A 20,872-nucleotide genomic window follows, 5' to 3' on the forward strand; every position below is an offset into this window, starting at 1 on the left:
AGGCCACCATCAGTCCCAGCCAATTGACGGACAGCAACATCCGAATCGTTGACTGAACCTTCTGGAGTTTCCCAGCAAGGAGAAACTCTCTTGCCCAGGATGTATCCAACCTTAGGCCCAGATAGTTCAGTCTCCTGGTGGGAACCAGGGATGATCTTTGGGAAAGTGAAAAAAACGCTGATGTCCTGCGATGATGGGGATATAAAGATAGGCATCCTATATGTCTATGGACGCCAGGAAATCTCTTTTATGCAGGGAGGCCACCACTGTACGGATGGACTCTATTTCTTCCCAAGTCCAGATTTGGACGCACCTTGCCCTCTTTCCTGGGCATTGTGAATAGGTTCGAATAGAACCCCTGAAACCGTTCAATGTTAGAAGGGCAGAATCGCACCGGTGGAAGTGATCGAAACTCGATCCTGTGTCCTCCAGAAACCGGTGAAGACATCCCCCCCCCACCCCAGAGATGGGTAGGGGCGCATCAGGCTATATTCTTCAGGCTTGGCTGAGCCGGACTCTTTGTTTACCCGACCAGCGCCCTTTGAAACCCCTCTAAAGGGGCTTTGGAGGGTTTCGCCTTATCGCCCGCCCTCGCGGAACGAACAACTCTATATGAGCAGAAAAGGAAGGTCCTCGTTAGTTACGAGGTCTTTTTATCCTAACAGTCTGTGGCAAGACAGCAGGTGGTACCGTCTATCCTATAAAGAGGAATTCCTCAAACGGATAGCACCTAGCCATGCGTTTGGAAATAACAGGAGTTCGTTTAAAAACGACCCCATTTGGGTAAAGGAAAATCCTTCGCCCTTTTGGTAGGCTAACAAGTACCAAAAAGGAATCTCAGTCTCAGCTACCTCTGCCGGTGTAACCTCAAGACTAAAGGTTTCCCGGACGGACACAACTAGTGCATCCACCACTCTTGTGCTATGGCGGAGGCAGAAACGTGCTCCTCACTGCTGAGGAGATATTACCTGAGACAACAGCCCCCTAAGAGGGACCTGCAACTGCATTGACCAGTTCCGAATCCGTATCTGAAGTATCTGATAAACAATAGGGGTAGGCGGGGGTCGCTACTTGACCCCCGTCCCCGACAGGCCACCTCCACCCGGGATACCAAAGACTCCAAAATTGCCGATAATGCATTAAAAACAAGTGGGGTACTGGAGGGTCCTGCGGCCACCTTGAGGGGATCAGGTGGGGATACCTATGCGGCAGGGTCAATGATTATACAAGAAACTTGCCAGCAACAAAAAATGACAAAGTAAAAAAAAAAAAAAAACTTTTTTTTTTTTTTTTTGTGTCCCCCAGTCGCAACAGCGCCCCTCAGTGTTACCTGCCTTTTTGGACCCCACAGAGAGAGAGACAGACCCCAAGGCTCATCCCTGATGCACAGAAGTTTTCATCAGCTTGCTCAGTGCTTGTCTTGTTACAGACAGGAAGTCTTTGGCCCTATTTCCTGGGTAAAAGAGGCGGCTCCGCCCCTTAACACGCCTGTCGGCTCCTCCCCCTGGCTCCATGAGGTGTTTAAGTCACCTCAAACATGGCCGCCCCCATGCTGGAGACACGAGGCTACACCAAAATGGCGGCCTCGTGCGATCTACCAGACAATGGCGGCGGCCTGCACAGAATAGCGGCATGTCTGCAGAAGGATCTCGGCCTCACAACCCTTCACCCTCATGGTGGTCAGCGTGGTCGGAGGTACCGGACCCTAGCGGGCCGTATGCGGTCCGCTGCTTAGCTGGAGGAATGATCTGGAATGCAGTATACATGTATAGACATCGCCCTGTGGCTACTGACAGGTAGGATACCTTATACTATCACAGTAAAGTTCTAGTACTGCCACTGACTACAATCATTTACACATCTTTACAATTAGATTGTCAGCTCCCAAACCAAGCCTCCTGGCTTCTTGTACACAAAAATCACACTCAATTAGGGGGATCTGTGACATGTTGTAGGATAGAGGGGAACCCATCCTTACCATTACAGAGAGGGGCCCGCGTTCACCACAAGACCCGTCAGGGGGAAAGGGGGAACATACTACTCACCATACCGGAACCAGGCGGGCGCCAACTCCTGACAGTACCCCTCTCCACCGAGGTAGGAGGGCTGTCGACCAATACGGGCGCCGTGACTCATGGTCTTTGGCGTTTCAGCGAGACGTTTAACTCGCAGGGTCAGTCCCCGTCCAGTGGGACTATGTCGCGGCCGACCCAGCGCGGAGCTATGGCCTGCACGCGCTCGTAGGCTGAACTGGGGTGACCACTGGATCTCAACATCCAGCCCGTCGCCCAGTTCAGCTTTCTTGCTTGAAGATCTCACAGGAACACTGGAGAAAAAAAGCTGTCTTAAAAAATTCTTTTCTAAGAAAAAAATCCTGCCAGGACCGAAGATCCCAGCAAGGTATCTAGGTCCTTACTCCTGACTAGACAGAAAAAAACTGATTTGCTGAGGCAGAGAGAGAGAGGATATACCCTCTGGGACTGCCCCTAGGGTGTGGCCAGAGCATTTTATTTCCTGTCTAGTCCTACTCCTGTGGAGGCAACATAACCCGAAGGTGCTGTATCACCGAGGACTACGTCTGTCAATGAGCGATAGAGAAAAGCTGTTGCCAGGGGTGGCTAGTGATCTTCTCCATCAAAGGAATAAATATGTATACTCTGAAATTTAGGTTTCCAAAAAGATATTGAAATGATAGTGCCTGTGCCTCCAACCTTGACACGAAGTCGCGACCCAGCCTCCTGATTGGCTGACTGACTTTGATTGACAATAGGAGGAGCCAATCGCACCGCACTGCTGTCTTAGCCAATGAGGGGAGTCCTAGGCAGCTGAGACATTCTTGCAACATTGATAGATCTAGATGGGCTCAGGAAAGTATTAGGGGGGCTGCTGCACACAGAAGGCTTTTTTTATCTTAATGCATATAAAGCATTAGGATAAAAAAAAAATTCTGCCTTTACAACTCCTTTAATCACTTTCATACAGGGCCCATTCTGACACCCCTCTCCTACATGTAAAAATCATAATTTTTACGCTAAAAAATTGCTCAGAACCCCCAGACATTTTATATGTTTTTTTTAGCAAAAACCCTGGGGAATAAAATGGTGGTCGTTGCAACTTTTTATGGCACACAGTTTTTGCGCAGCATTCTTTTTAAACACTTTTTTTTTTTTTTTTTTTTTAGAAAAGTTTCATGAATAAAAAAAAGAAATAAAAAAAGAAAAACACTAAAGTTAGCCTGATTTTTTTTAGCATAACGTGAAAGATGATGTTACACCAAGTAAATAGTTACCAGGTCCGGTCGTGGAATGGCGCCAAACTTCGGTAATGCGCCGCTTTAAAGATTTTAACAGATTACCTGTTTAGAGTTACAGAGGAGGTCTTGGGCTGGAATTATTGTGCTCGCTCTAAGGTTTGCGGCGATACCTCACATGTGTGATTTGAACGTCGTTTACATATGCGGGAGAGACGTAGGTATGCGCTCGCTTCTACCTGCTGACTGTAAACATCCCTTGTAATAGGAATAGGGCATGACAGGTCCTCTTTACAGCGAGATCTGGGGTCTATAAGTTTCCAGGTTTTGTCTCTAGTCTGGATAGCCTGAGTTAAAAAAAACCCCAATAGGAGGGGGAGGGAAGGGAGGGAGGGAAAAAGGATAGATAGGAGGATAAAGTAGAGCCAGAGACAAAATATGAAATTTATGGTATTTTATTAAACAAAATGTGGAGGAAGAATAAAGGGAAGAAAGGTAATAGTTAAGGGGGGGAGAGGGAAGAGTAAGGTGTAGAGAGTTTGAAGTGCCTTGCTGTCTCGATGATGCTTCTCCTTTGCCATATAGTTAAATGTGATACTAATTATTACTTGAATCTCAAAAAAATAAGAATTTGTGTTGAGTGTAAACACACGTTGTAATAGGCAAGATGATGTTGTTTTTGTCTGTTTGCTCCTTTTTTTGCCTTATATATTGTGTAATAATTCTCCTTGAAATTGAAATAAAATAATAAATACAAAAAAAAAAAAAACCCCAATAAACACGGCAGTGTTTACATTTTCCAACGATGTCATAGTGTTGCACCCGGCCTCCAAAGGTCATAGAGACCCGCCTGGTCCTCAGTCAGCTCTACAATAAAACGGCGCCACTGGCCGATTCCTTCTCCAGTTCGCCAAACGCAAAATGGTAGAAGCACCGAAGGGTGGCAGGAAGGGAGGGAGGGAGGGGGCACATGTTAAAATAATCAAGGGGCTGAACAGCCGCTATGACTGTTTTTGCATGACAGGGAAGCGCCGGCTGAAAAAGAAGAAGATATCTGAATGATGCCTGCAGCTGCAGGTATCACTCAGATTTACCTACCTAAACTCTAGGATGTCCACCTTAAGGAGAAGTAGTTAAAATGATTGTAAACACACAAAACATGTGATCAGCGTGGTCATCGGCTCTTTACAGAGATCATCAATACAGCCCCAACAGTGCCTAGCAGTGATGCAAGTCAGTGCCCATCAGTGATGCCAATCAGTGCTGCCTCATCAGCACACATCAGTGAAGGAGAAAAATTACTAATTTACATTTTATGACAAACTAAGAAAACAATTTTAGGTCTTTTTGATGTTTGTTTTTTTAGCAAAAAAAAAAATCCAGCAGTGATTAAATACCACCAAAAGAAAGCTCTATTTGTGTAAACAAAATTATTAAAAAGTCATTTGGGCACAGTGTTGCATGACCGCTAATGTGTCATTCAAAGTGTGAAAAATTTACCTGGGAAGGAAGGGGGTAAAAGTGCCCAGTATTGAAGCAGTTATCTTTGTTTTATATTTTATTAACAAATATTTAAACTTTTTCAGCTTTTGTTTGCTTTGTTCAATAATATTTTTACACCTTTTTACATAGATTTACACATATCACACTGACAAAAGCGCAAAATTGAAAAATGTACTTTCCTGACAGACTCCATGGCAGCATACGTATCGGGTTTGGCCCCGCCTCCAAACCTACCCATAGGACCTCACTCCCATAAATCTTTGCTCCTGTTCAGCACACGTGTTCTTTTTTTGTCCTCCAAAGGATTACCTGATATCCTACCTGAAGATGGATTCCGGGTGATGGATGGCTCTACCTGTCGGGTATGGAGCTCTCCAATAAGCCCCAGCTGCTGCGGGGTATGGAGGAGGGGCGAAGATGTAGCAGCCTTGGCCAAAAAGCCCAGCTGCTGCGGGTGGCCGGTACCCTTGAAAGAGATAAGTCCGGTGTGCATCCATCCCTGGTGGTCTGCGGTTCGTGAGTACACTCCATGGCAGCTATGTTATATGCTTATATTTGCCTTTGTTTATATGTTTTTTTCTCTTACCTGGTCTTTCCTGCCTTCCCTGGTGGCTAGTGGTCCGGGGCCGGTCAGCGGTTCACTTCCTGACCGGCCGCCGGTGCGGTGCGCTACTGCGCATGTGCGGCGCCTCCAGAACGAGGCTTGGTTCTCGCGCGTGCGCAGTAAGAGCGCGGCGCATGCGCAGTGAGTTGGCGTCGGCGGCGAGCGCTGATGACGTCACCAGGCGCCATATTTAAACCCCAGAACTGTCAGCAGTGTTGTGTTTATACACACTGCTGATACTGGGTGTTCCATACTCCGCATCTGATCGGTTTTTGGACGCCTGCTGTTCGTTGCCGCTCTGCCTGCTAACCTCTGGTTCTTGGTGAGTACTGGCCCCAGTTTGGGAGCCTCCCCCCCCCTCCTCTTTTGCTGGTTTTCTGACATTGCTGTCCGGCTCATTCTTGTAGGTCAGCATCAGAATGGAAGCTACTTTGCCCTCCGGTGGTCAGCCCGCCCCTAACAGGTATTTGGGGCTTCTTAGTGGGGCTGTGGGTTATAGGGGGTGGGGGTAGGAACTCAAGTGTTCCTAGCTTCCTGTCTGTTTTTTTTTCTGTTTTTTCTCTTGTTCACAGCCCTCCTCGTTCAGAGACTAGGCACTCTTCTCAAAGAAGTGAAAGACGCTCAAGCTCTCGCCACCGGCACTCTACAGGAAAGTCCCGTTCGGGCTCACATCATCAAAAATCATCTACTTCAGCCAGCCACGCACGGAGACCTGACAAAGCAGGTTGCAGAGGCTGTGGCGCTAGTGTCCCGGAGAGGAAGCTTTTCTGTGATAGATGTTTCTCCCAGGCTGCGGGAGAAAGGGATACTTCCGATCAGCGCATTGAGGCTTTGGTCAAGAGAGTGGTTAAGGACTCTTTGGCAGAGTTGGGTGTCAGTCGTTCTCAAGACACTGCAACGGCTTCCCCAAGCCCCTCCCCTGTAGCACTACAGGTACAGGAAGATTTCGAGTCAGCCCACACAAGCCATCAGTCGATGCTCTTGTCAGGTAGCGACTCTGAAGATGAGGATCCCTGCTTGGGTTTTGAATATACCTTGGTGCCTTCCCTGGTTAAAGCGGTCAGAGAGACCTTAAATTGGGAGGAGTCAGCTGTTCCCCCTCCCAAGCAGAAGAAGTACTTTAAACAGCTCAATAAGGAGCGTGTTAATTTTCCCTTCCTGGGAGAGTTGGGTGAAATCATCTTGGAGGAGTGGAAAAAGGTGGAACGTAAGAATTCCTTAGTATCCAAGATGGCTAAACTTTACCCCTTCAAAGAGGATGATGTGAAACATCTTGAGTCCCCTCCCCTAGTTGACGCAGCAGTCATGAGACTGGTCAAGCACGTGACCCTTCCCTTAGAGGATACGGTCTCATTTAAAGACCCGTTGGACCGAAGGATGGACTCTGATTTGAAGAGAATCTACCTTACAGCAGGTATGGCCTGTAAGCCAGTCCTGGCTTTGGCTGCTCTATCCAAGGCCATGGAGTCTTGGGCTGATGTGGTAGACGAATCGGTCAGATCTGTTTCGGAGGAGGTGGCCAGAAGCGCTCCAATCCAGGAGCTTAGGCTGGGCGCGTCGTTCCTTGGGGAGGCTTCCATAGACTTGATCCGTCTATTGGCAAGAGTTATGCTGTCCTCGGTCACAGCTAAGAGAGCTCTTTGGCTCCGCCCTTGGGTGGCGGATCCGGCATCAAAGCAAGTTTGGTGCCGTATTCCCTTTGAGGGGTCCTCCCTTTTCGGGAATAAACTGGACGAGGCCATAACCCGGGCTACAGGCGGTAAGTCTGGGTTTCTTCCCCAGGATCGGCGCCAGTTCAACGTCAAGAAAGGACAGCCTACCAGAAAATTTGTGCCTGACCGGGCCAGGGAAGCTCGTTCTTATAGACCTGGTCGGGAGTTCAACCGGAACTGGAGATCCAGACAGTCTTCCAGGAAGACGACAAAGAATGTCTCCTCTGGGGACCGCGAGCCCACTAAGTCCTTTTGAAGGTGGGCCCGCTCAGACATGTCGGGTGGGTGCACGTCTACGCTCCTTCCGACATGTCTGGGCGGCTTCGATTCAGGACCCCTGGGCCGTCAGGACGGTGTCTTCAGGCCACAAGTGGGTCTTCAAGGAGAGGCCAGGCTCAAGGTTCCTGCCTACTGCCATACCATGTCTAGAAGAAAGGCGTCAGATTTTGTTTTCTTACGTCGAAGCTCTCATTGCTCAAGGGGCTGTCATCTCCGTTCCAGAGTCAGAGCGAGGCCAAGGAATATATTCTCCGCTCTTTCTGGTCCAAAAGAAGAACGGATCATGGAGACCAGTAATAGATTTGACCTTCTTGAACAAATTCATAAAAAAAGAAAGGTTCAAAAAGGAGACCCTGTTGTCCATACAGCAGTCAGTCCAGCCGGCAGATTGGATGGTGTCCATCGACTTGAAAGACGCCTACTTTCATGTCCCTGTGGACGAAGATTTTCAAAGGTTTCTCCGGTTCGAAGTGGGAGGATTACATCTTCAGTTTATCTGTCTCCCATTCGGGCTCTCAACATCTCCACGGACCTTTTCAAAAATCTTATTGGCCGTGGTAGCCCTACTGAGATTGAAAGGTATCCGTCTTCACCACTATTTGGACGATCTACTCCTGTTGTCCCAAGACAGAGACCAACTATTAGTTCATCTGGAGCAGGTCGTGTCCACTCTCCAGAAGTTTGGTTGGTTACTCAACAAGGAGAAGAGTCACCTGATTCCAACTCAGTCCCTGATCTACTTGGGCGCTCTGTTCGACACAGAGAAGGCGACTATCTCTCTTCCAGAGGAAAAGATAGGGACTCTCCGAGACAGGATTCGCTTTGCCCTCTCATCCTCTCATCTTCAGGCACGTCAATGTCTGAAGGTGATCGGGACTATGGTCGCAGTAGTCCCCATGGTGAAGTGGGCCCTGTGGAGGATGAGACCCTTTCAGAAGGGATTCCTTCAGCAATGGGATACGTGGCATCTGGATCAACGCATCTTCCTAACCCCTTCAATGAGAGCGAGTCTTCCTTGGTGGCTATGCAGAGACCACCTGCTGAACTGCCACTCTCTGAAACCAGCTCCGTGGGTAGTGGTTACCTCGGACGCCAGCAACATAGGCTGGGGTGCCCACTGTCTGTCGGAGGTGGCACAGGGCAGGTGGGAGTTTTCCACTCGAGGAATAGTATCCAACATACTAGAACTCCGAGCAGCATTCCAAGCTCTTCGAGCATTTGCTCACCTGACAAAAGACCAACCTGTCATGCTGCGCCTGGACAACACCTCAGCAGTGGCATACATCAGGAAACAAGGGGGTACACGCAGCTGGTCCCTATTGAGGGAAGTGGAGCCGATTATGTCCTGGGCACAGAAAAATCTCTCGAATCTTTCAGCGGTTTATGTTCCAGGAGTCCAGAATGTCAAAGCAGACTTCTTGTCCAGAGTGGATCTGGACAACAACGAGTGGTCCCTTCACAAGGAAACGTTCGACTGGATCCTAACATTGGGGTTTTCTCCAGAGGTAGATCTCTTCGCCTCCCCCTGCAATCACAAACTGCCGAAGTACTACTCAAGATTCAGAGATCCACAAGCATCAGGGATAGATGCACTCTCGGATCAGTGGAGATTCCACAGGGCATACGCCTTCCCACCAATTCCGATTGTGTTGCAGTTCCTTCGGAGACTCAGGTCGGAGCCAGTGGAGGTAGTGGCGGTGATTCCCTTCTGGCCGAACAGGCCATGGTTTCCCCTTCTGACGCTACTCAGTGTCCAAGATCCAATCCCGCTACCCTTCAGACCGGACCTGTTGTCCCAGGGGTCTGTACTCCATCCATGCCCAGACCGTTTACATCTCAAGGTCTGGATGTTGAGAGGAGGAGGTTACAGGCTTTAGGCTGTCCAGAAACGGCAATCTCGACACTACTTAGTGCTAGAAGAAGCTCAACGAACAGGGTGTATCAGAGAATCTGGGAAAAATTTTCTGCACAACTGAATACAAGGCCTGATCCTCAATCTTCAATTAAGATCCAGGATGTATTGAGCTTTCTCCAATCAGGACTGGATTTGCCTCTATCAGTGAGTTCGCTCAGAGTCCAGGTCTCGGCTATTTCTGCTTTTACAGGGATCTCCTGGGCCACTCATGCCCTAATTCGTCAGTTCTTCCAAGGGGCAGTGAGAATCAGACCTCAGAGAAAACCCAGGTTTCCCAAGTGGGATCTGCCACTAGTTCTGGATTTCCTGGCGAGTCAAATTCAAGACATGTTTGATTCTTTGACCATAAGAGAGCTTACACTGATAACAGTGTTTCTGGTGGCTATAACCTCAGCAAAAAGAGTGTCGGAAATTGGGTCCTTTGGGACACAAGAGCCTTTCTTAACCTTTTTTCCTGACAGAGTGGTGCTCATCCCCATGCTGGATGCGAGACCAAAAAGGACCTCTGTCTTCCATGAAAACATAGAAACAGTATTACCAACCTTTAGACAGGAAGAGGAAGAATCTTCGGTTCATCCGCTGGATGTTGGAGAGTGTATTAAGAGATATTTAAATGCCACTTCCTCTTTCAGAAAATCAGAACATCTTTTCGTTACCTTTTATGGAAAAAACAAAGGTTCAAGAGCCTCGACGAGATCCATTTCCTCTTGGATCATCCAGACCATCCAGTGGGCTTATAGGGCTAAGGGCTTGACCCCTCCAGCAGTAGTTACAGCTCATTCGACGCGGAGCATCTCTACCTCCTGGGCAGTATCCAGACATGTGGCTCCTGAAGTCATTTGCAGAGCAGCATCGTGGTCCTCTATTAACACTTTCTTATCCCATTACTGTGTTGAGCCAGCGGCTCTTTCTTCTGTGAATTTTGGTTTGCAAGTCCTGTCTGTTTGACAAAATGCATTAAAACTTTTCTGTTCAGCACCTGCCCACCCTGTGTGTACGGCGAGTTATTTCCCGATACGTATGCTGCCATGGAGTCTGTCAGGAAAACGGAAAATTTATATCAAATACTTACCGTAATTTTCCTTTCCTGATGGACTCCATGGCAGCAGGAGTTCCCTCCCGGATTTCTGTGGAGGATAGTTACAGAACACGTGTGCTGAACAGGAGCAAAGATTTATGGGAGTGAGGTCCTATGGGTAGGTTTGGAGGCGGGGCCAAACCCGATACGTATGCTGCCATGGAGTCCGTCAGGAAAGGAAAATTACGGTAAGTATTTGATATAAATTTTCCGTTTTCTATCATTTGTAAACAACTTTGCAATGCTTTGTACCAAAACCATAATTTTAGTGTCGTTTTAAACAGGACAAGTTAGGCTCCATTCACACCTGGGCGTTTTCAGCTCCAAAAACGCTCAAAAGAAACGCTTCCAAAACGCCCAACAAGTAAATCCCCATTCATTTAAATGGCCCCTGTTCACATCTGAGCGTTTTGCAAAACGCCTGTAGCTGAAAAAAGTACATGAGCTTCTTTTTGGGCTGATTACCAGCGTTTTTGATAGATGTCAATGAAAAACGCCTGAAAAAATCGCGGTAAAATCGCGGTAAAAATCGCGGTAAAATTGCGGTAAAAAACGATACGCTCAAGTGTGAATGCAGCCTTACAGAAAAAAATATTCACGCTTTTTATGTGCAGTAACACTATTTATCTATTTTATTTTTAAAAAAAAGAAAAAGTGCCTTTTGTTTAGTTTTATTATGTTTGTTTAAAGATTGTGCAAAAAAAAAAAAAAATCATTGTTGCAGGAAAATATTCACATAAAGAAAGCCTTGTTTGTCCTTAAAAAGCAAATATATGTATTACATTGTTATTTTAAGTAATGACAAAATTGTCCCTGAATAAACAGGCTCATATCAGAAATGTGCAAATTGCTCTGGTCCATAAGGGGTGAACAGGTGTAAGAGCTGAAGTGGTTAAATAGAAGCAGAAAATGATATAGGCCACCTTTTCCTGGAATCTATAAATGAGGCAGTCCCGCCAGATAAAGGAGCATGCATGCTCTGAATGCATGCACCGCCCGCTTCACCTCCATTCCGGAACGGACATCAGCGGTACCCCGCCTAAGGATCCAGGAAGTGCCGAGACCAGCGACCGCTCAACCCCCCATCAGCCCCACGTCTCTCCCTTCAGACCCTTATGTTTTCCATTAAAGTTATGGTAAAGTCTCAGTTTTTTTTTGGTTTTTGTTTTAAACAACAAACATGTTATACTAAGCTGCTCAGTGCAGTTGGTTTCGCTCAGAGGTCAGAGTTTTGCCCAGATCCTCCTCTTCTCGGGTCCTTCTTCTGTGCTCCTGACCCCTCCCTCCTGTTGATTGCCCCCAAAGCAAGCAGTTTGCTATGGGGGCACCTGAGCCGAGTCAGAGCTCCCTATGTCCATTAAGACACAGAGCCGTGACACGGCCCCGCCCCCTCCCTCTCCTGATTAGCTGGCTGACTTTGATCGACACCAGCGGGAGCCAATTGTGTGGCGCTGCTGTCTTAGCAATGAGGAGGGAAGTCCCAGGAAACTGAGACACTCCTGCAACATCGCTGGATGAAGATGGGCTCAGGTAAGTATTAGGGGGGCTGAGGAGGCCTGCTGAACACATAGAATACATAGAATGCAACATAGACCAACTGAATGCCAGCTTAAAGGGCATTCTTTCCCCAACTGAACATCAGTGTAAGAGGCATTCTTCCTCCCAACAGATGACAGATGTAAGAGGCATTCTTCCCATTGACCAGCAATATATGGGACATTCTTCCTCCAACTGGCCACCATTATAATGGGCATTCTTCCTCCAACTGGCTACCATTATAAGGGGCATTCTTCCTCCAACTGGCCACCATTATATGGGACATTCTTCTGCCAACTGGCAACCATTATAAGGGGCATTCTTCCTCCAACTGGCCACCATTATATAAAGGGGCATTCTTCCTCCAACTGGCCACCATTATAAGGGGCATTCTTCCTCCAACTGGCCACCATTATAAGGGGCATTCTTCCTCCAACTGGCCACCATTATATGGGACATTCTTCCGCCAACTGGCAACCATTATAAAGAGGCTCTTTTCATGCAGTTTACCACCATAATAAGGGGCATTCGTCCTCCAACTAACAGCCAAAATAAGGAGCATTCTTTCACTATCTGAACGCCAGCCTAAGGGGCATTCATCCTCTAACTGAACACCAGTGTAAGGGGAATTCTTCCTCCTAACTGATGACAGATGTAAGGAGCATGCTTACCATTAACCAGAAATATATGGGACATTCTTTCTCCAACAGGCCAACATTATAAGGGGCATTCTTCCTCCAACTGGCCACCATTATAAGGGGCATTCTTTTCCCAGCTGGCCACGACCCTCCAGTTTACCACCATTGTAAGGGACATTCTTCCTCCAACTGACAGCCAAAATAAGGGGCAATCTTTCACTAACTGAACACCAGCCTAAGGGGCATTCTTCCTCCAAGTAAACAAAAGTGTAAAGGCATTCTTCCTCCCAACTGATGACAGATGCAAGGGGCATTCTTCCCATTGACCAGCATTATATGGGACATTTTTCCTCCAACTGACCACAATTATAAGGGCCATTCTTACTCCAACTGACTACCAAAATAAAGGACATTCTTCCTCCAACAGAACACCAGTGTAAGGGGCATTCTTCCCATTGGCTAGCAATGTAAGGGCCATTTTTTTCTCCAACTGACCACCGGTGTAAGGGGAATTTTTCTCCAAGTGACCAAAATGTAGGAGCCATTCTTCTTATTGACCACCAACGGTAAGGATATTTTTCCTACAGTCCACCAAAGGAATAGGCATTCTTCCTTCCTTTGACTGATCATCAATATAAGGAGAATTCTAAAAAATGCTGATCATTGATGATCAGCGGTCATGCCAATAACACTGACTGTCTTACTATTCACTGGAATAATGTATTGTGCTTGAAATAAAAAAAATATACTGTTGCTTTTTCTTTTCAGCCAATTGTTATTAGCATATTTTCACTGTGATAACTGAAAATACATTTTGACTTATAGAGAGGGGGGGGGGGGTATATTACAAAATGATCTGCCCCAGTTATCTAATACACCACTGATATATGGTTCTCTGTAAATTGCATGCCGGTTTTATTTTTACCCTAGCTAACTAGCTTTCTTACAATTTGGGCCATACTAGGCAATAACATGCTCTGACCACACAAAAACAAGCTGAAGCAGGCAGTGTGATGCAAATTCTTCATCCAGCCTGTTATATCCCAAATGCTCTCCTTCAAATGCATACCTTTTAAAAAAAGGTATTACTTGCTTATGGCACTGAATGAAGTACTATCCAATTCTACTCGGAACCCCCAGATAGCCACACAGAAAATATATGCAAAAAATTAAATGATACAACTATGGTATAAAGTAACATTTCCTTCTCCCACAAACATTAAATATACAAAGGTATTTCAGTGCTTTTAGTAACAAATCAAAATGCAAAGTCCATTTTCCCTACTGCCATATCATGCTTCAGAAGTTGTGCTTGTACTGCTTCTTTCTAGCGTCCCAAAGCAGCCAATCTCCACTTCCACTTGCAAGTTTGAAGGCTGGGAATACAAACAGAAACAGAAATACAATAACAATTGACCATGATGATAAATACAACTGCATAATTTCTTTACAAATAAAAAGCTTACTTGTCGAGGTGATTTTACAAGTGACACTGTACGAAAGACACTTTGGGCGTTTCCTTCTTGTCTATAAAGCAGAATACGAGTACTGGGCACAAAACTCCATGAACGACCCAGGGCTGGACGAATCCTACTTGCACCGTCTTTGGTAATGTGGTTAGATGCCTGGAGAGATGTACCAATCATGATCATTTAGTACAAACCATTAAATGAACAAGCAGAAACGTTATTTGAAGTATCTTGAGCTATAAAATAGATCATATGAGCTCATAAGATCATATTATTATAGGAGCCATCATATAGAAAGCTAATGTATGATAGAATTACAATATTATTACATATGAACACAATAGAGTAACATAAAACTGGGTACACACTGTCCGAAAATCAGCTGGAATAGGGCAACTTTCGTTCAGTGTGTACAACAGTCCGTCTGACAAAAGCCAGTCTAACGAACGGCATTTGTAAAAGGGACATGCTGGAAAACTAGCTGATCGGTGCTCGCAGCCAATGGCACAGTAGGGGAGAATGCCACACCAACATTGCTTGTGTTGGTAGAACTAGCAGTGCAGTGCGTACTGGCCTTATGATATTTACCATGGCACAGGCCACAATGACCAGTAGAGCTAATTTTTTAAACAACGTCTGCAGCAAACTCTGTTATCAGAATGTGGAGATTATACTACAGTAAGCCAAAACTTGGCATCTTTTCAAAGTAAGTCTACCTTCTCAGTGCAAAGTTGAAAAACATTTTGGAAAACTCACAAAAACAGCGAGGCTATAATCACGAGCCAGGGTTTGCAGTTCCCTTGCCAGGTGCATCATGGCAGCCATTCCTGAAAAAAGGTAAGAGAAATCTGTGTAAAAAATTAACAAATGACAACACATAGAAAGCAGATGCACAGGAAAATTACAGTTGTAGAATAAAAGTTGAATCAAATATAAACAGTCATTTTCATAATTAACCACTTTACCTCTGCTCACATGGAGGCTACTGCGGCACTTTGCCACGATCCCGTCCGGCGACGTAGACCTACGTCGCTGGACTCATCCCCCTGTAGGAGGCGCTCGCGCGCCGCCGGAAGCGCGCTCCCGCTGTTTTCAGTCACAGCGGGAGTCGGGCCAGGGGAGGAGCAGCGCCGATCGCCGCCGCTCTTCCCCGATCGTCGGGGAATCGAGTGAGGAGATCCACCCGCCTGTGTAAACAGAGCGGGCGGATCTCCATAGTGACAGGGAGTGACAGATCGGACTGTTCAGCATAGCTGGACATCCGATCTGTCCCTGTCTCACAAAGTCACCTCCCCCCCCCCCACACGTCAGTAAGCACCAGGCATACATTAACCCCTCCCTCTCCAATAAAATTAACCCCTTCACTGCCAGTGTCATTTTTACAGTAACAGTGCATATTTATAGCACTTACTGTAGAAATGTCACTGGTACCCCCAAAAGTGTCAAAAATGTCAGTCAAGGATCCGATCTGTCCGCCGCAATGTCGCAGTCCCGCAAAAAAAAAAAAAAAAAATCGCAGATCGCCGCCATTACTCGTTAAAAAAAAAAATGACAGAAATCTTTCCCGTAGTTAGTAAACGCAATAACTTTTGCGCAAACCAATCAAAAAACGCTTATCGTGATTTTTTTTACCAAACAGGTAGCAGAAAACAAATTGGCCAAAAATTTTAAAAAAATTTAATTTTTTACATTTTTTTGGGGGGGAATTTCATATAAAAAAATGTGAAAAATATTGTTATTTTTTCAAAATAAACGCTCTTTTTTTGTTTATAGCGCAAAAAGTAAAAATCGCACAGGTGATCAAATACCACCAAAAGAAAGCTCTGTTTGTGGGAAAAAAAGGACGTAAATTTCGTTTGGGTACGGCGTCGCACGACCGCGCAATTGTCAGTTAAATTCGCACAGCGCCGAATCGCAAAAAGTGGCCTGGACGGAAGACAGCAAAATCCTCCGGTGGTAAAGTGGCTAAAGCACATTTTTTTTTTACATATTTTGTTGGTTTCCTACCTTCTGTCTGCTTTCCTCCTAACAGTGGGTAGATAACAGCACATACTGAATCAATGATTATAAGTTTCAGAACTTCTCCTGATCTTACCACCTAAGAAGAAAAAAAATATAATTTTAGTTATGAATGAAAAAAGGTAGATGTAACATGTAACCAGGGCCTGGTCTTCCAAGTAAACCCTAATTAATGCAAGAGGGAATACATGGGTTTTAAGTTAAGTTAACCTTGATTAAAGCATAAGTTCACCTTTGGAGCATGTCATATGTTCCACTCGATTTAGGGTGGAACATTTAACATGCTCTAGCTCCTGCCCCCTCTCCCCCTGATCCTCCATCCCTGTGACAGCGGGCATGGGATCTTCTCCCCGCACCCACTGTCACAATTTAAAAACAGCATGGCCGCGCAGGGCTTCTCCCACACAGCCACGTCATGCATTCACAGAGTTCTGCCAGTTAATATACTACATCTTCTGTTAACCTCGGCGGCTGACAGCTTGTAGTTCTAAAAGGACTGTGAGGGAGCTGGTGAGCGTCCTCATAGTTCATTAATTCTTCCTTCCATTCAATAACTGTCTGGCCATACAAAGTATTGGCAGACAGCTGTACCGAGTGTCTGCAGGATCCTGGCATTGCACCTGTGATCTGCTGAACGCGGGAGCAATGTCTTACAGGCTGCAGAGTAAAAAAAAAGTTAATAAATGCTCATTTTTTTTCACCTGCAAAAAGATGTGAATTTAGCCTTTGAAGCTGAACTCCAGGAAAAAAATTAAATCAATTCCTTCAGAAAGACATATCTCAACAGCAACATGGATCAGGTGTGCACGCATGCACATGGCTATCCAGAGATACATTGAGAAGCGCCATCTAGCATGGAGTACACGTGATCGTAAGGGTAAACCCCCTGCGGGCAGTTGAACGTAGTCAATGTTAGAGGTAGCGCCACAGTGCAATGGAGCAACAAGTAAACATCAAGATCTGCTACAAATTTGGGAAAACGGAAACTGAAATGCATGAAATGTTGGTGCAGGGACGGAAGCTGCGAGGAGAAAATGTGTTTACGACTGGTTCAAACGATTTCGCCACGGGAAGGAAACGACTGAAGATGAGCCACATTCAGGTTGGCTGTCAAGCAGAACCCCAGACTCAATCGAGTGAGTGCAACAAATGCTGGCACGAGATCGGTGACTAACTCTACGATTGATGCCAGAAGAATTGGGCATTAGCAAGGACACGGTATACACTCTCCTCTGTGAATATTTGGGTAAGCGGAAGATCTATTCCCAATTTATAGCAGTATCTTCAATAGATACTGCACCATGAGCGATTTTTTTTCCTTTACATCCCCATGAGATCGATGCTTTTGGTATAAGATGCTATAGTGAAGAAGCCGTACTATCATAGGCACATCACGGAGCATAAGGATCCCGCCATCCATTCATTCAAAAAGAGCGGTCTGTAGAGCGGTGTTGGAGCAAAGCCCTTTTCATCATTTGGATTACACACATGCGTTCTTTTTGTGTGTTAGAGGTAAGCGGCCACTACACACTTTAGAGCATCAAGATTGGGGAATTTTACCTACTGGTTTACTCCATTTTTTCTGCATCAGATCTCGGACATTATTGTGCAATTTTATGTTTTTAGGAGTGGACATTTTTTTTGTATAATTCTTTTTTACTTACATTGGATTGATTGGGACATACATAGTGCAATACGATTGATTTCATCTTTATATTAGGATTGAGATATTCCACAATTTGTTTCACATTAGTATCTATTTTACTCATTTATGCCACTAGGATATTATATTTATTTGGATTCATTTAAATTGTATATTGTGGAATTTTTATGTTTATAAGAGTGGACATTTTTTGCACAGTTCTTTTTGGCGCAGATTTGTAACATTTTTTGGATTGATTGGGATATTCACAGTACTACACGATTTATTATATATATGATTGGGACATCTTGCAATATGGTATTCATTGGCTTCACATTTGTATCCTTTAAATTTATTTATTTATATTGGGACACTATTTATTATATTTGCATTCACTTGATATTGATTTTTTAGCAATTCTGTCACTTTTTTGATACACGATTGTTTTTTTGAAGGAATAGTAGAAGTTTTTTCCACCTATATTGTCCATTTACAGTAATCATCCACTTGTCTATTTGTTTTGACATCATTGAAACATTTAGTTATTTATTGAAACATTTGTTTTATTATCATAACACTTGCACCTATTTTAGAAGATTCAACATTTTTAACCTATTCAGCATCTTTTTGAGCCTTATATTTTTATTATATAAACACAATATTCAGATTTGTCCATCTGCACGGATGTAGTAGATCATTTTTTTAGCTCTGAATTTTGTTATATTATCACTACACAGATCAAGTTACTTGCACCGTTTTTAGTATATTCACAATTTTTAACCCATTCAGCATTTATTGGAAGAAATCTAAGAATGTGTGACAGCGGTTCTGCGATCGATTCCTAAGGTGGCCTTTGCCGACACTTTCCAGAAGCTTTATGAATGTTGCCAAAAGTGTGTTGTGAATAATGCTGATTATTTTGAAAGCCAATAAAGGTAATTTGTATCTTCTGTTTGGTTTGTTTTCGGATACCATTCACCAAACTTTTTTGAGCTTTTTTAAAAACGAAATCAGGCTTTCTTGAATCATATCATCCTTGAATAAAAATCACACCTGAGGGGTATATAATAATGAAGCACTACCTCACAGACTAATGCACCTTCTGATGGGAGAATCACAGGCCCCATGTTATGAGAAGGTTTTAGAGTGAGTGGAGACTGGGGGTTACTTGGGCTAGTGACAGGAAAGTATAAAAAAAAAACAAAAAAAAAAACACACTGAGTTGATGACTATTCAGTTTGAAGAGACTGATCACCAGGACATAAGGATAAGGAGCAATGGGCCATTATGAAAACAGGCTAAATATGCAAAGTAAAAGACACAATGGGGTTCATTTATTAAAAGGCAAATACACAGAAAGACACCACTAAAGCAATAGGCAAATAGACTGTGGACATTGCAAGTCCTGCTGCATTCTGAAAGGGAATTTTCTTCAGAGCTTAGTAAATAAGGGCAAGTTCTGATGACTTCCATCATCCAAATTGTGTGCAAGCAAAAATGCTGCATATTTTCTTTGCAAAGTGAAGCTCCACCCTATTTGCTCAGCACTGGAGCAAATGCCCTTGCAGAATGCAACTGCAATTTCAAGTGCCTATTGCTTTTAATGGGTTTGTTTGTTCTCAGAGTGTAATTTAAAGCTCACCACACATTACAATCTTTCTACAATTACCTTTAGATTTACTAAATAATATAAAGAACTACCTTAAATATCCAGTAATTCTGGACTTTACTACTTAGTTATTTGTAGATCTAAAGGAGGTTGAATAATTAAACTGTAATGTGTGTGACTAATGCCAATTAGACCAAGTTAAAACAGGTACCAAGTACAAATAATGTTTCCAGTGCAAGTGCAATATAGTACAATAAATAGGAAAATATATTTTGATTAGCTGAAGAGTCTTCCTGTCAAACATATCAGCCAATTAGAAGGGTTAACTCAGTTTGTTAATAAATTGGTGCCTTTAAAACAGGAACATGCTAAGATTCTATAGTAACCTATAGGCATCAAATGAGTTAAGCCACATCTATCTTCAAGTACTGCCAAGAGCGATTGTAAGGACTTTTTTTACCCATTTCTGAATTAGAAATGAATACTTGCACAAATGTTTTATGTATTTAATAAAGAAAGTGGTTTTGTATGAAACCCAGCCTATGATGGTCCCAAAGAAATAACTGAAAGAATATGCTTATAGTATATCTATAGCCAAAATGTTTGACTTTAGTCTTGCGTAGAATAGGGGACAGTAAAAACTCCTGTCGTGTTTTATACTGTTTCTGTTCTATTAGAGAGACTTTTCTTCACTTCCCAAGACACAGCAGAAAATAGGAGGAAATCTCTCTAAAGTGAGATTAAATTCCCTCTAATACAGCGGTATCCAAGCTTTTGACCTCCCTGGGCCACATTGGAAGAAGAGGGATTTTCTTGGGCCACATACAAAATATACAAACAATAAGGATAGCTAAATCAGCAGAAAAAGGTTGGGCAGATCACAAGTTAATGATCACTGGTAGATAATGTACCTGAGTAATAAAACTGAATTTTTGGTCAGATTTTTCAATATAAAAAGTAAAAGAGGGCAGCATAAAACTAGTGTGATATTTGACATTGTTTTTGATAAACTAGCGCATCAATATCTGGTTTGATGGATGTAGTAAAAATTCTCAATGAATTTTCAAGGTGCTCATCACATATATTTGTTCTGGTTTGACCTTTAGTGTGCTTCATCCTTGAAACTAGTTGCTCACAAATAAAGGTGCTGCCGAAAACTGATGACAAGTATAAAGGTGTGATGGTTGTTTAAAACCAAGAAATTAGTTGCTCACAAATTTAGATGCTGCTGAACATGGAATGACGTATAAAAAGATGTGATGGTTGTTATTTAAAACAAAAAAAAACAGAAAAAAAAAAAAAAAAAAAAAAAGCCTTTAACCACTTGCCGACCGCCGCACGACTATCTACGGCGGCGGTCAGCCCCTCACAGGCAAAGTGACGTAGGTCTACGTCGCTCGCCTGTGAGGGTTTAGGGAGCGAGCGCGCGCCGCCGGAGGCGCGCTCCCGCTCCCGCGTGGTCACGGACCCCCCCGCGCGTGTGACCGGCGGACCCGATCGCCGCCGGCCACTCTGCGATCGGCGGGGGAGAGGGAGAAAGTCAGGCAGCTTGTGTAAACAAGCTGCCTGTCATTCTCCTCTCTGTATGAGAGCTGATCACATGGATCTACTATGTAGA

At 44.4% G+C, this 20,872-nt stretch overlaps 1 protein-coding gene across 1 annotated transcript in view; it reads right to left on the reverse strand.

Moving 5' to 3' along the window:
* Positions 1-13,352: 13,352 nt before the first annotated feature.
* Positions 13,353-20,872, reverse strand: part of RAD51D (RAD51 paralog D) — a 32,665-nt gene continuing 25,145 nt past the window's right edge. Inside the window, exons 7-10 of the mRNA XM_082247204.1 lie at positions 15,992-16,082; positions 14,741-14,811; positions 13,982-14,140; positions 13,353-13,891 (exon numbers count right to left, since the gene is read on the reverse strand). Of these exons, the coding sequence (XP_082103330.1) occupies positions 13,808-13,891; positions 13,982-14,140; positions 14,741-14,811; positions 15,992-16,082 (405 nt within the window). The 3' untranslated portion in view covers positions 13,353-13,807. The remainder of the gene's footprint in view (positions 13,892-13,981; positions 14,141-14,740; positions 14,812-15,991; positions 16,083-20,872) is intronic.

This window comes from Pelophylax lessonae, assembly GCF_965119305.1.
Source record: "Pelophylax lessonae genome assembly, chromosome: 2".
NCBI lineage: Eukaryota > Metazoa > Chordata > Amphibia > Anura > Ranidae > Pelophylax > Pelophylax lessonae.